At 38.9% G+C, this 14,981-nt stretch overlaps 1 protein-coding gene across 4 annotated transcripts in view; it reads right to left on the bottom strand.

Moving 5' to 3' along the window:
• Positions 1–348: 348 nt before the first annotated feature.
• The window catches only part of MFSD11 (major facilitator superfamily domain containing 11), a 32,022-nt gene continuing 17,389 nt past the window's right edge, over positions 349–14,981 (bottom strand). For all 4 annotated transcript variants that reach the window (XM_077163937.1, XM_077163938.1, XM_077163936.1 and 1 more), the window contains 3 exons: positions 4,397–4,571; positions 3,576–3,711; positions 349–3,014 (listed from right to left, as the gene is read on the bottom strand). In XM_077163937.1, the coding sequence (XP_077020052.1) occupies positions 2,850–3,014; positions 3,576–3,711; positions 4,397–4,571 (476 nt within the window). In that variant the 3' untranslated portion in view covers positions 349–2,849. The remainder of the gene's footprint in view (positions 3,015–3,575; positions 3,712–4,396; positions 4,572–14,981) is intronic.

The raw sequence follows: 14,981 nt of genomic DNA, 5'->3' as shown, positions 1-14,981 counted from the left end.
AATTCCCAAGAGATTTACTGTATGTAAAGTCAATAAACAACAAATCGACCACCAACAAAAACTCCCGAAGGAAAAGAAGGAAAGATAGTCTCTTTAAAGGTTTTCAAGCTTATATACCAAGCTTGGGTATGGGCAAACTCTGGGGATCAAAATTTAAAAAATCCTCATACTCAGGGGAGAACATCTATGGTTCAGAAAAGGTTGCTCAAGGTCTAAGCGAAATTTTAATATACCTAATTTGAAATTTGTAATAAACAAGCATTATATCCACACATCCACACACACACACATGTGACACCAAAGGCTTTTACTCATTAGAGGTATTCGACAGAGTATATAAGACAAACATAAAAATTAAACCCTTTATTTCATCACCACACCTCATTTTCAATTCAACTATTGTTGAGAACTGTTAATGTTACCCAGTCATCTAAAGAGCCCATCATATTCAACACCACTTACAGACATAAAAAGTGAGTAAAAACAAAACAAAACACCAAAATCAAATTCTGTGAGACCAGACTTACAGGGAGCGATACTGCAAATGGTGAGTGGGAGGCGACTGGGAGAAGTGTCTCTGATGGATCCAACAGAGGGCCTCACTCAATTTCCTTTTCCTTTTCCCAATGATCACCAGGTACCCTACAGGTGGTAATTCAATGTTTCACGTCATTAACAGAACCTAAGTGACCCATCTGCCAGGCAGCCATGCAGATCCATTATGAGCAAATGGAACAGGTGTCCAGAAGAATGGGCGACTTTGGAACTAGGACACAGGTCTCACCTCAAATGTAAGACAGAGCACACCTGGGCTTGCCTGCAGTCTGGTATGATGGCCCCCAGGATTCCTGTCTGGATTATTCATGCCCTTGAAGAATCCCCTCCCCTTGGGTGTGGGCTGGACCCAGTGACTCGCTTCTTGTGAAGAGAACATGGCAAAATGACAGGTGTCACTTCCAAGATGAAGTCATGAAAGACTGGGACCTCTGTCCTGCTTGCACCCTCTCTCCAGCTTTTCTCACTTGCATTCTCTATGAAGCAAAATGCCATGCTGGAGGTGAAAGGTGGCAAGGTGAGGGTGGCCTCGGTCAGCAGCCCCCAAGGAACCAAATCCTGCCACTGACCACGTGAACGAGCCCAGAGTGGACCCACCCTAGCATGGCCCTGAGCTGATCTTGATGATGGCCTGAGCCTGAGCACCCAGCTAAGCTGCACCCAGATTCCTGACCTACAGGAACTGTCAGATGACAAATGTGTTTTTTAAAGCTGATAAGTTTGGGGGTAATTTGCTACATCGCAATAGAAAATTAATCCACTGGTAAACAATAGTGTATTAAAGAGATGACAAGGTATTTACATTAATCCTGAAACAGCACTTAGAAACTATTTATCCAGAATCAGGTAAGCCAATTTGGTCATATCAACTGTAAGAAAGAACATGGAAACTTCACAACCTGGAACAAGAGAGTGAGTGCTCCTCACAAATGACATTTCTCTAAGGATTCTAGCTGATGCAGGGTTTTAAGACTCCCCACACTTGCCATGAAATATTTGAAAATCCAGTTCCAGTGCATGTCTTTAGATTTGTTAGTCAACTATAAAATTTATAAATCTCCAGCAGTTAAAAAATAATAATAATGGGAAAAAAGGTACTGCTTGTCCTCCTGGCTGAATTACTTTGCCATGGAACTCTTGATTTGTATAGTTAAATATCACATTTAAGAGTGAGCGCTTTCCTTTATATGAAATGTCCAGAATAGGCAAATCCACAGTCAGAAAGTAGATTAGTGGTTGCCAGAGTTGGGAGGGAGGATGGGACATGACTGCTGGAGTGGTGGATTTTCTCTTTGAGGTGATGAAAATGCGGTTGTACAATCTTATTAATACACTAAAAGCTACTAAATTGTACATTTTAACATGGTGAATATTAGGGTAAGTGAACTACATCTCAATAAAAAACATTTTTTGAAGTGAACTGTGCTGGAGGAAAGCTAACATTTCCATTTAAACATCCCCAGATACTGGCACTCCATGCCCAGGCATACTTATGGAATGGCATCTGCTATGAGAGGGCGTTAAGTGTGGCAGCCTGCCGCCAGAGCTCAGATTTCATCTTCCAGGAATATTACTAGCAAAAGTCCTCCTCCAGTGTTTTGGGTTATTTTTTAAACTGTGTTTTTGATCTTTTATGGTTATTAGACACACGTGCTTAAAACTTTAAACAATTTTTATATCATTTTGAAACATTTAATTGGCTATTCCCTGCTATAAACCACAAGGAGAGAAAACTGATTAAACAAAATATTTAAAGAAGAAAGGGCAAATCTTTTCAAAGTCAAGATGTCCATTTCAGCATCAAAGTGAGGATGTCCATTTCAGCATCTCACCGTTTACCATAATGTCTTTCCCGGACGCATTTGTGGGGTGGCACATAACTCCTATTATTACATAGTAAAACATACTCCACAGTGGCAAGAGTCTTGATCCAAAACATGGTCTAGTATTTTAAATCCAGGCAGAATCTTTCGATGAGAACAGAAGGGAGAAGAAAACATTTACATTCTATAACATGATTATAAGAAACTTGAGATGGATGAATTCAATAGCAACAGCTTTGAGCAATTGTAATCGACAGGAGAGGTTTCCCTTATTACACTTGCCTTAAATATCTAAGTATCTGTAAACTTAAATATCGACTCTGGCTGACTTGATAGCCTTAATTCTTTGATTTTCCATTCTGAACACTGTCCAAAATACAGTGAAGCTGGATAAAGGTTTGTCCCCCGCACCAAGGCTGGTGTCCAGCTGTGTTTCCTGGAGAAGCACACCTCTTCTCACCCAAACCCTGCTCAAATACTTCGGTAGTCAGAGCCACGGGCTACGATGGCGGCAGCTTCCCATTCCACAGTAAAGAATGAAAGAGTTCCAAAGAATCCAAATATCACCATGAGCAGGAGTTGCCAATGAAGGAGAAGGTAGTTGCTGTAGAAAAATGCCACGGCTGCACAAATGGACTAGGATCAAACAAAGGGACACAAATCAGAGAACGCACACAGGTGAACTGACTGCTCCAGAATTTCAGCCAAGAGCCCCCGGCTCTGACCCAGACAGCATCTGCCACGGGCAGGCAGTGCTGGCTGCTCTCCCTCCACCAAGCTATGGCTTCGCTGATCACAAACAAGGGCCCTCAACTCCCACCGACACCTGGAAATCATCAAGTCAGCCACCATCTTTGCTGCTTAAAACAGCATTTTGAGATGAATTGGAGTAATTAAATAAAACACAATAATTAGAGTTCAAAAACACAGTGAGAAATAAACCTGTCTATAATATGAAAAGAATGGCATTTGGGTATCTGGGGAGGAAATTTCTAATCTAAGCCACAGAGACCAGAATGATTTTAAAATTTCTTAAAACAAGTGAGGAATGAAAAAAACCACATTACTGAGTGCTTCCTAATTCTAATCACAAATCCTTTTAAAGGATGTCCCTGGTTTTCATTTAGAAACTGCTATACCAATACCAAAAACAACAAAGTTCAAGGCACTTTAAACACAATCAGAAGAAGGGATTACCTGGACAAACTTAAAGACTGCAAAAGCTGGTGCACTGTCTTCAGAATAGAGAAAACCTAAAATGCTAAGCAGCTGGGTATTGAAGCAGCTGTCTCCAAGGCCCAACAAAAAACTGCAAAAGATGGCAACTTCTTTGCTGAATAAAAAAAAAATTAATATGCTTATTGACAATATTTCCTGGAGCCATTTAAAATGTTAAAGCAATCCACCCATAAACTCATCTTTTACCTTCATGTTTCCAACACTATAAATACTATAAATATTAGAATTTCCAAAGTAAGAATTTTTGCTACATTCTTATTCAAACTCACTTGCTTTCACATTCTAGAAAACTCTCATCTATGAACTGGGAAGCAAATATCGGTTTGGGGGCTGGGCTCCCCTTGGATTTGTGGATCCAGGCATGAATGTCTGCATCTATAACGAGTCTGAGAGTTCAGAGAATTAAAACGATAGACTCAACACCTATAAACAACTCTGGCCTCCCCCGCTGGCAGATTCTTCCTGGGTCTTCTTGGTTCGTCCTGCAGGCCTTAACTTCTAGATGTGCCATTGCTCAGAAGGCAGAAACATAAAATTCAAATCAGATACTTATGTGTTCCTTCACAGACAATTGGGGAAAAAGGTTAAAATTTCCAAAATAATTTGGGATCCTCTATGTATTCTTATTTAAGCTCGCTCTGGCTCCACCAACACTTGACAGACGGCCTTATAAAGATGAGAGACTTTCAAAAGAGGATTAGCTGCTCCATGTTAAATAGCTAGCCACCCACCATCTCCTACCCTTCTGTAAATTTCTAGACAAATGGCTGTTGCCCTACCTGGATTTAATGAAGGCCATGCTATCGGTTCCTTCAGCCGGGGCGATAGGGGCATCCCCAGGCAGGTTGAGAAATATCAAATAAAAGGCTACAAAATGCACCAGGATGCCCAACAGCACAACTGGATTCCTTCCAAATCGATTACTCTTACTCAGCAGGCCAAAGAGGCTCCCACCTATAAAATCAAGACGACAGAGACATTACCACCCAGGAGCCAGGGGGGTGCAATCACAGAGGCAAGGATAAAGTGCTCCCACACGTTCAATGTCTTCAAGGAATCTAATACCTCAGCACTTGATAATGCTGAGTAAACACCGACTTTTGTAACAAAAAATTAATGTATCAGAATTGCTCACATTTCTGTTTAATAATGTTCTTGTATTTCTTTTCTATGTATTACTAGTACCCCCCAAAAAAAAACCCCTTTGACATATAGCTTATAAATAAAATGAATAAAAAGGACCCAACTTATCAACTACTACTATGCATTTATGAGCTAATGTATCACACTGAATTCCAAGGTATTTATTGTGAAACTTCAGAATTACGTTTATGCTTTCAAAGGGGGTTAAAAAGGCTTATGAAGGCTCAGCAATCAGAATGGCCTAGAACATCTTAAAAGCAACACTGGAAGCTAGAAGACAGTGGAGCATTGCCTTTAAAATTCTGAAGGAAAGGAATTTCTGGCCTAGAAATCTATGCCCAGTCAACTTATAAACTGAAAGGGAAGGTGAACAAAAAAATAAATCCAGTTAGAAAATGGGCAAAAGTCATGCACAGAAATTTCACCAAAGAGGATTATGGATGGCAAATAAACACATAAAAAGATGTTCAACATTATCCACTGAGAAATACAAATCAAAACCACCATGAGATGTTATTATACACCTATTAGAATAGCTAGTGTGAAAAATATTGAGAACACCAAATGCTGGCAAGGATGTGGAAAGACTGATCACTCGTATGTTACTGGCGGGAATGTAAAATGGTATCACCACTCTGTAAAATAGTTTGGCAATTTCTTTCAGAACTATAAATGGATTTATCACATGACCCAGGAATTTATATTTTTGGACATTTGTCCCAAAGAAATGAAGCCTTATTTTCATGCAGGAACTGGTAAACAAATATTCACAGCAGCATTATTTCTAGCAGCCCCAAACTGGAAATGACCCAGATGTCCTCCTACGGATGAATGGTTAAACCGTGGTCCGTCCATACCATGGAATACTACACAGAGATAAAAAGGCAGGAATGGTTGATGCCCACAACCTGGACGGGCCTCAAGGAACTCATGCTGAGTGAAAAAGCCAAACTCAAGAGAACACAGAGTGAAAGGGCATAATTGTGAATTAACAGATTAGTGGCTGCCAAGGGTTAGAGGAGGGTGAACCTATAAAGGGGTAACACGGGGGAGTCTCAGGGTGATTGTTCAACTTCGGATCTTGACAGTGGTTCTGCAAGGCTATCCATGTGACAAAACTGCACACCACGTGAATCCGTGTGCAACAGGTAAAATCTAAATAAGGCCTATGGATTGTACCAATGTCACGTTCTTGGTTCTGACACTGGGCTGTAGCTGTGTGGGATGCTGGAATGGGTGGGGGCTGGATAAGAGTACATGGAACTGACCTGGATGTTTCTTTGCAACCTCCTATGAATCAATAATTATTTCAAAATAAATGCTTTTTAAAAGATGTGAATTAAATCAAAACATTTTCAGACATGCATAGTCTCAACACTTACCTTCCACACATTTTTTCTCAAAAGTAGAATAAAGAGATGGGTTACAGAAAACATACGACTGGCACAGAAGAGACGGAAATGGAGGATAATGGTGGTGGGCTATCTCAAGACAAAAGCCAGCTCTAAGTGCAGAGCGGAGCTGGTCCAGAGTACAGCCAAGTGATTCAGAGACAGACAGGTGAAAGAGGTCCCCGCCACGCCCCCTGCTTCTGTGCTGCCACTTCTACCTCGTAAAGAAAGCAGAGGTTGTGCTCCACCAAAACTAAGGAGTAAACCAAGAAAGGTGACATGAGATCCAGCAAACAAGGAAGTCAACAGAAAAGGATGACAGTAAAAGGAAGTCCCAGATTATGTAGCAGGCCTAGAAAGCATCTAGTGCAGAAAAGAGAGAAGGTCTCCAAGAGGCACGTGCCCAAGAGGGAGAAATAATGAAACGGACAGACTACTCAATGACCTCACAGAAAACTGAGAGACTGCTGGACTACCTGACGGTGTGAAATCCATCCGGGATGGGTACAAGGAGAGCTACGTGGGGGGGAGAAATGTGTCTTTGTGTGTGTATGAAAGCAAGAGAGAGAGAAAAAATGTAATCTTCATATACCATATGCTCAGATAGCAATAATATCTGCCTGGGCATAGCAATAAACAATAAATGTTGATTTAACTGAAAACTGTTATATAATTATATGGTGAAAAAGGGGAGGGAAGGTTCTGGAAGAAAGCTAAGCCCTCATCTACCACAGGAAATCAATAGAAAAGAGCTGAAACTGATTATTCAAAAGACTCACAAATACATTCTGCTTAGAAACAGAAACACGTAGAACATTCAGAAACAGACACCAGAAGAAACAGGCCAGCAGAGCCCTATTACGGGTAAAGCTTTCCCGAGTTGACTCACTCCTTCTAGTGCATTATCAAACTTGAGATAAGTAGGAGGAACCCCTGAATTTGTAGTCAGCTGTTCGAAGTGCAGGTGGCTTGGGAACCCAAACCCACAGGTGGTGTCTGAAGTGAGAGTAGCCTTGTGGGGACTGTGCCCTTAACTTATGAACTTGGCCTAACTCCAGGCAGAGTCAGAACTGCACAGCAGGGGGACAGAAAATATGTAAGAAGAAATAAAGGCCAAAATTTTTCCTAATTTGATAAAGACTATTAATTAGTCGACAGATCTAAGAACCTCAATAAACACCAAGCACAAGAAACATGAAGAAAACTATATGAAGCCATATCATAATCAAATTCCTCAAGACCAGTAATAAAGAGAAAAGTCTTAAAAGCAGTAAGCATATAAAAGCAGTAGCATATAAAACTTGTATAAGCAGAAGCATACAAAACTTAATATGCTAAGTTTTATACATATACAATAGCTTCATTTAGATAAACAATCCATCAGTAGATACAATGAATGAGAAAACCCCATTTACAATAGAAATAAAAAACATAAAATATTTAGAAATAGACTTAAATGTTCAAAACTTATATGAAAAAAACTATAAAACACTCCTGAAAGTCATCAAAGCCATCAAATGGAAAGCCATCCTGTTCTTGGTTAGGTGGTCTCAAGATCAAGATGTCAGATTTTCCTAAAATAATATAGATATGTAATATGATCTGCCCCCAATTTTTTTTTCCTTTTTAATGGAGGTAGGTAAGTTGATCCTTAGAGTTAATATGGAAAAATAAACATAAGAATAGCTGGGGAACCCTCCCCCTGTCTAAGTGGGACATGACTCCCAGGGGTGTGGACCTTCCTGGCAACGTGGGACAGAAATCCTAGAATGAGCTGAGACTCAGCATCAAGGGATTGAGAGAACCTTCTCGACCAAATGAAATGAGACAAAGTGGCAATGGCTGAGATATTCCAGAGTCAAGAGGTTATCCTGGAGGTTATTCTTACACATTGAGTAGATATCACCTTGTTATTCAAGATGTAATGGAGAGAGCCTTAGATCTTTCTTTTTAGGCTCCAGTGTCTAAGAGCAGCTAGAAGGAAACATCTGAAATGGTGGAATAGTAGCCTGTACCATAATTTGGTGGTATTTATTCTAAAACCACTTGTTAAAATATACTTTGAAATTTCTCGCTTTTTTGTATATATGTTATGTTTCACAATAAAAAAAAATGTTAACAACAACAACAACAACAACAACAACAAAGATGTAATGCAGAGGCTGGAGGGAACTGCCTGAAAATGTAGAGCCGTGTTCCAGTAGCCATGTTTCTTGAGGATGACTGAATAATGATATAGCTTTCAGAATGTAACTGTGCTGCTTGTGAAAACCTTGTGTCTGATGCTTTTTATCTACCTTATCAACAAACAAGTAGAACATATGGAATAAAAATAAATAAGGGGGAACAAATGCTAAAATAAATTTAGTTTGAAATGCTAGTGATCAATGAAAGCTAGGGGTAAGGGGTATGGTAGGTATAATCTTTTTTTTTTTCTTCCCTGTTTTCGTTTTATTTCTTTTTCTATTGTCTTTTTATTTCTTTTTCTGAATTGATGCAAATGTTCTAAGAAATGATGAATATGCAACTAAGTGATGATGTGAATTACTGATTATATATGTTAATGTTTTATTTGGTTTGTTAAATTTTTTAAATTAATAAATACATTTAAAAAAAAAAGAAAATACTAAAAAAGGAAGAGCTCTGAAGGGAAATAGCCCTGCCAGATGATAACACAAACTAAGAAGCCTCTGGAAGTAAATCAGTGTGGAGTTGGCATATGAGTGGACGGACAGATCAATGGAACAGAAGAGACAATCCGGAGACAGAATCACTTAGATACAAAAATCCAGCATATGATAAAGGTGGTATCTCAAATCACAGAGGCAAATTTAGTGTTTTTTATTAAAAGGTATTAGGACAACAGGGAAGTCATTTGGAAAAAGAAAACAGATTCATTCCTTGCACCACAAATAAGAACAAATTATATCCTGAAGCACATGACAAGATGGATGAGCCTTGAGGACACAATGTTGAGCGAAATTAGCCAGACACCAAAGGACAGATACTGTATGATTCCACTTTTATGACCAGCATAAATGTATAATCAGAGACTTACAATACAGAATATAGGGGACTTAGAGATACACAGAAGCTAGAGATGGGTGAACTATTAGCTAATGACGTTGAACTCCAATGTAAGGAAACAGGAGTGAAGGTGATACTCTAGTGGGTCTATAAGTGATAATACCATATTGAAGATGAACAAGATTGAAATGGGTTGTACAAACCTATGCGTCCCACTGACTCACACTAGAAATATGAATGAGTTCTCTTAAGAATTACTTCAAAGATACGATTCTTGTTTAAAAAGTATTTAAGTCCAGGGTACAGGGAGAATACTGCTATTGCATGCTACAAGCTATGTTCAAAAGGAAACCATCAGCACTACCACAGCAACAGCAGAGGTAAATAACGGGCTGAGGGACAAAAGTTAAGAGGAGGCTTAGATTTCCTATTTGGTGAGAGTGTGTTTATTGGTTTTCTGTCTCTTGGGAACAATGAAATTTTCTAAAATTGACAATATTGACGGACTGTGGACTTTGGGCCCTCTACATGATGCCTGAAGGATGCACACTGATGGAGAAGTAGACTGGCAAACGATGGTGTATATTTATGAATAAAGGTTGTGCTGTTACAAAAAGGAACAAAGTTTGAGGCATGCAAAGATGTAAATGAACATCTGGGACATTTGGTGAGACAAAATAAGCCAAAAACAAAAAATCAATAATGGTATTGTCACCTTTAGAAAATGCTTATCAGAAAACAGAGGCCTAGATTGTAAGCTTTTAGAGCAGACACATTACGTCTGGAGTGGTGATTATTATTTCTGAATTGTGAGAGGCTATTTTATATACATAACCTGATATTTAGAGATAAGAACGAAGCTGAACAGGTTGGGGTTAAAGTAATTCAGAACATGGGGTAAGGAAGCCAGTGTCTATATTTTAGAACTACACATACTCTTTGAATTCAATGGAAGAAAGGTTTATTTGATCTGGAACTGAAATTTTCTGTAGTGCATACTCTAATTCAACCTATCTGTATAGCTTGCTCATTTGAACAACTGAAACACAGGAAGCACTAAATAAGAAAGAAGTCCTTTAATCCTGTATAGATTATTGTAAGGCCTGGAAACATCCTAGAGTATACTAAGCAGATAATCAAAAAGCATTGATAAAGTCCCCCGAGGGAAGGGAGAAAGACTATGGAACTATTAAACCTTACCATCAGGGAATCCCCTGATACAGTGTCAAACTTTAGGGATACACAAATCAATAGGCCATAGCCTCGAAATCATGAGGCTTACTCTTCTGAAGCTTATTATAGGTAGTGTAGAAGCTTAGACTACCTATAGGTATGCCTAAGAGTTACTTCTGGAGGACCTCTGTTGTTGCTCAGATGTGGCCTCAGTCTCTCTAAGCCAACTTCTGCAAGCAAAATCATTGCCCTCCCACTACAAGGGAGATGACTCCCAGGGATGAATCCAGACCTGGCACCATGGGATCAATGGTGATATTCTGATCAAAAGGGAGAAAAGAAATGTAATTAATAAAGTATCAGTGGCAGAGAGAGTTCAAATATAGTCGAGAGGTTACTCTGGAGGTTGCTCTTATGCAAGCTTCAGGTAGACCTTGCTACCTATCATAACCTGCCAACCCCCAACCAGGACCATTCCAGCCAATCCTAAAGAACACCTAGGGCAATATATATGATTCCACAAGCGTTCTCATGCACTACAGTAACTCTCCAGAAACCTACAACCACCAGATGGGTCCCTGATCCAGATAAGTCCTGAAACATAGCCCAGCCTCTCCAAAACATCAGATAGTTCCATCTTCCTACCCCATATTAGTGACAGACCCTTCCAATATAAAAAATTTAGAATTGTCATAGCCCGAACAACCCCAAAGAGAGGTATGGAAAGATCAAAGGTGATGGTGGAATTATACATAGAAGATAGAACTTAACAAATGAATATAAATCCTGAATCACTAAATTGATATTTCTTTTAGTCTCCAGTATTTTAGAGCAGCTAGAAGTAAAAACTTAAAATTGTAACCCATGTCAAAGTCTGAAACATGTTCTACAACTAACTGCAGTGCTGTGCTTTAAAATTTATGGCTTTTTTGTATATATGTTATTGTTCACAAAAAGAGAAGGAAAAAAAAAGTCGACTATGATGATAAAAAAGTATTTAAGCCCTCTATCCTCCTATATTCTGGAGTAGCTAGAAGGGAAAATATGAGAGGATCTATATGGTAGCCCATGACAGACTCTGGATCTGTCCTGTAACCACTCGGTGAAAAGTGCTTTGAAAATTATTGCTTTTTTATTTCTTTGCTTTGTATATATGTTATACTATACAAGTTAAAATATATACATATATAAGCATAGTCAAAAATAACCAAACACAGAAGGAATCAGACCATCATGCAAGAGTCAGCAGACACAACGAATAACACATTTAAACACCCAAGAATTTCAGATATTACAAGGTAAAGAAATGGAAAAAGATATAAAGGTAGACATTATTTAAAAAAAAAAGACTGGAACCCATAAATTTAAAAGTAACAATATGACTAGGATAAGAAGAAGAGTACAATAAAACTTCCAAAAATGAAAAATATAATTATTAAAGGCAAAGGATCAGTTGATGTGTTAAATAGCAGAGTAAACAGAATTGAAAGACAGAACTAGAAGACAGAGATGAAGAAATTATACTGTGCTGGTTTGAAAGGATGTATGTCCCCTAGAAAAACCATGTTTTAATCAAAATCCCACTTCATAAAGGTAGAATAATCCCTATTCAATACTGTATGTTTAAAACTGCAAAAAGATCATCTCCCTGGAGCTGATTAGGTGATGACATGTCTCCACCCATTTGGGCGGGTCTTGATAAATTTCTGGAGTCCTATAAAAAGAGGAAACATTTTGGAGAATAAAAGAGATTCAGAGAGAGCCAGAGAAGAACGACATAGCCACGAGAAGTAGAGAACCCACTAGCCAGTGACCTTTGGAGATGAAGAAGGAAAATGCCTTCATGAAACAGGAAGCCAGGAGAGAAAGCTAGCAGATGATGCCTTGCTCGCCATGTGCCCTTTCAGCCAAGAGAGAAACTGTGACTGTGTTTGCCATGTGCCTTCTCACTTGAGAGAGAAACCCTGAACTTCATCGGCCTTCTTGAACCAAGGTATCTTTCCCTGGATGCCTTACACTGGGCATTTTAATTGGGACATTTTCTCAGCCTTGGAACTGTAAACTAGCAACTGATTAAATTCCCCTTTTTAAAAGCCATTCTGTTTCGGGTATATTGCATTCCGGCAGCTAGCAAACTAGAACATATACCAAGATAAAGAGTGGTTGAAAATTATGGAAGATAGAGTAAGAAGGCCTAGCTTAGGCTCAAAGATAATCCTATATGGTGAGAACTGATAATGTTTTCCAGAAATGATGAAAGCTATATGGCCACAAATACACCAAACATGTTATATCAATTAGGATATGTAAAACCAAAATTCACTCTCAGATAAAGTCTCCTGAAACTGCAGAGAATTCACAGAACTAAAAACAAGAGAGAAAAAAAAAAGACAGAGCAACCTACAAAGAATGACAATTAGCTTGATGCAAGATTTCTTTACCAGTAACAATGGAAACTAGAAGGCAATGGAATATTTTAAACATACTGAGAAAAAAAATGTCAATTCAGAATTGTATATGTGTCAAGAACAAGAGCAAAATAAACAAATTATCCACTTAACCAAAATTGAGAGAATTTATAGCCCAAAGCAGAAATAATTTTAAAGGATATTTTTAGGAATGTCTGAGGCACACGAAGAAAATCATATGCAAAGAAAATGATAAATATGTAGATAAATATAAACTGGCTGTATAAAATAATAAAAATAAATTGAGTAAAGGAAAAAAAAGAACAAATCATAAGTAAGTCAAAGACCTAAATATAAAAAATATAGGAAGAAATATGGGCAAATTCTTCCTTAACCTTGGTTTAGGAAAAGCTTTCTAACTATGACTCAAAATCCAAAGGCAAAAATAATAATAATAAAAGATTGGTAAATCTGACTACATGAAAATAAAGAAGTGGCAGAATTCAGTCAAAAAACCGCAGAAAAGCACAAGAAACAAAGTAAAAAGACAACTAAACCAAGAGAAAATATTCACAATGTATAGCGCAGAAAAAGGACCTAAACACCCTAATTTTATAAAGAATTTTTAAAAGCTGAGAAAAGAACTAGAAATTTTAAAGAAAAAAAGGGAAAAAGGTATGGATAGATAACCACATACCCACCCAAAAGATGCTCAGCTTTACCTGTAAGAGAAATGCAAATAAAAATTATGCTGAGATACCATTTCTTACCCATTAGACTGGCAAAGACTCAACTCAAAAGCTTGACAACACATTGCAAGGAAACAGGACTACAAACACTGCTGGTGGGAATACATAATTGTACAATCCCTGTGAAGGGGAATTCAGCAATATCTAAGAAAACACATGAAGTTTGCCCTTTAACTTGGCAATGCCAAAAAAGGAATTCATCCTGAAGATACACTTCCAACAATATAAAAATACATATGCACAAATCATTAAGTGCAAGATTATGTGTACTTGCAAAATGCTGGAGATTACCTAAATGCATGTATATAGAATGTACATGTGTATAAACATGCATGTATCTCCTGGCTTTGTCCACTGAAAGGACAAACAGCAAAGACATCCCAGTCAGAGTAAGTACTCCTAGGGCCCAGATTTTGGGCTCTAAGTCCCCACGGAAAGGAACCAGGGCCCCCTGAAGAATGGGCTGATTCCAGGAATGGGGCAGGGTAGGTAAGAGATGAGCCAGGACCAATCTATTTTCCAGAAAGTAAAGAAGGGATCAAAAAACAGTGGGCCATGTCACAAGGAGAAAGTCTGAAGGGTTTTTCACTTGCCAAAACTGAGATAATATGAACACCAACATAATTAAGTACAGTAATGGAAAATAAACCACTGGAAAAACAGACATTTGTGAGCCCATACAGATAATAAGTAAGCAAATGGAGGAGAAGGGCGGTTGCTCACTTTCAATAAAACACTGAGGGTCAACTGGGGAGGGAGTGCTAGAGTTGGAAAATCACCATGTTTTGTAACCATCATAATAAAAAATTGGATTACGCAAGAAGCAGCAGTGGAGGCTAAACCTCGATAGAAATTCGGATGAGGAGCAGGGTACTGGAATTGCCTCAAAGCGCCTTCCTGCAGGAAGTCCATTAGTTGCAAAGGAGGAAACAACAACAGTCATTATATGGTAGAGAGACCGTCTGACACCTTCACTGGGGGTGCAAAGTACACATCACCAGTGAGGGCCAGATGTACCTTGTGTCTCCAGGTGGCGTGCATGATAGGGTGTCTCCATGGTGCTGGCCGAGAATGCATTTCCTCCATTAATTTATGCGGGAACATCAAACACACACAAATGGAAGAATAGTCTATTAAAAAGAGGGTGGTCCAGAGACCTCTTCTGGTGCTCAGATGTGGCCTCTCTCTCTAAGCCAACTTGGCAGATGAACTCGCTGCCCTCTCCCCTAGGTGGGATCTGATTCCCACAGGTGTAAATCTCCCTGGCAACACTGGACAGAACTCCCAGGATGACCTGGCCCTGCATAATGGGACTGAGGAGGCCTTCGTGACCAATAGGGGGAAGAGAAAGGAAACAAAATAAAATCTGAGTGGCCGAGAGACTTTAAATAGAGCCAAGAAGTCATTCTGGAGGTTATTCTTATGCAGGATACAGACACCCCTTTCCAGTTTTTGGTGTATTGGAGTAGCTAG

The sequence above is a fragment of the Tamandua tetradactyla genome, chromosome 6 (assembly GCF_023851605.1).
Source record: "Tamandua tetradactyla isolate mTamTet1 chromosome 6, mTamTet1.pri, whole genome shotgun sequence".
NCBI classification, from domain to species: domain Eukaryota; kingdom Metazoa; phylum Chordata; class Mammalia; order Pilosa; family Myrmecophagidae; genus Tamandua; species Tamandua tetradactyla.
The sequence above is the reverse complement of the archived record's forward strand: the minus strand, read 5'-3'. Positions and strand labels throughout refer to the sequence as shown.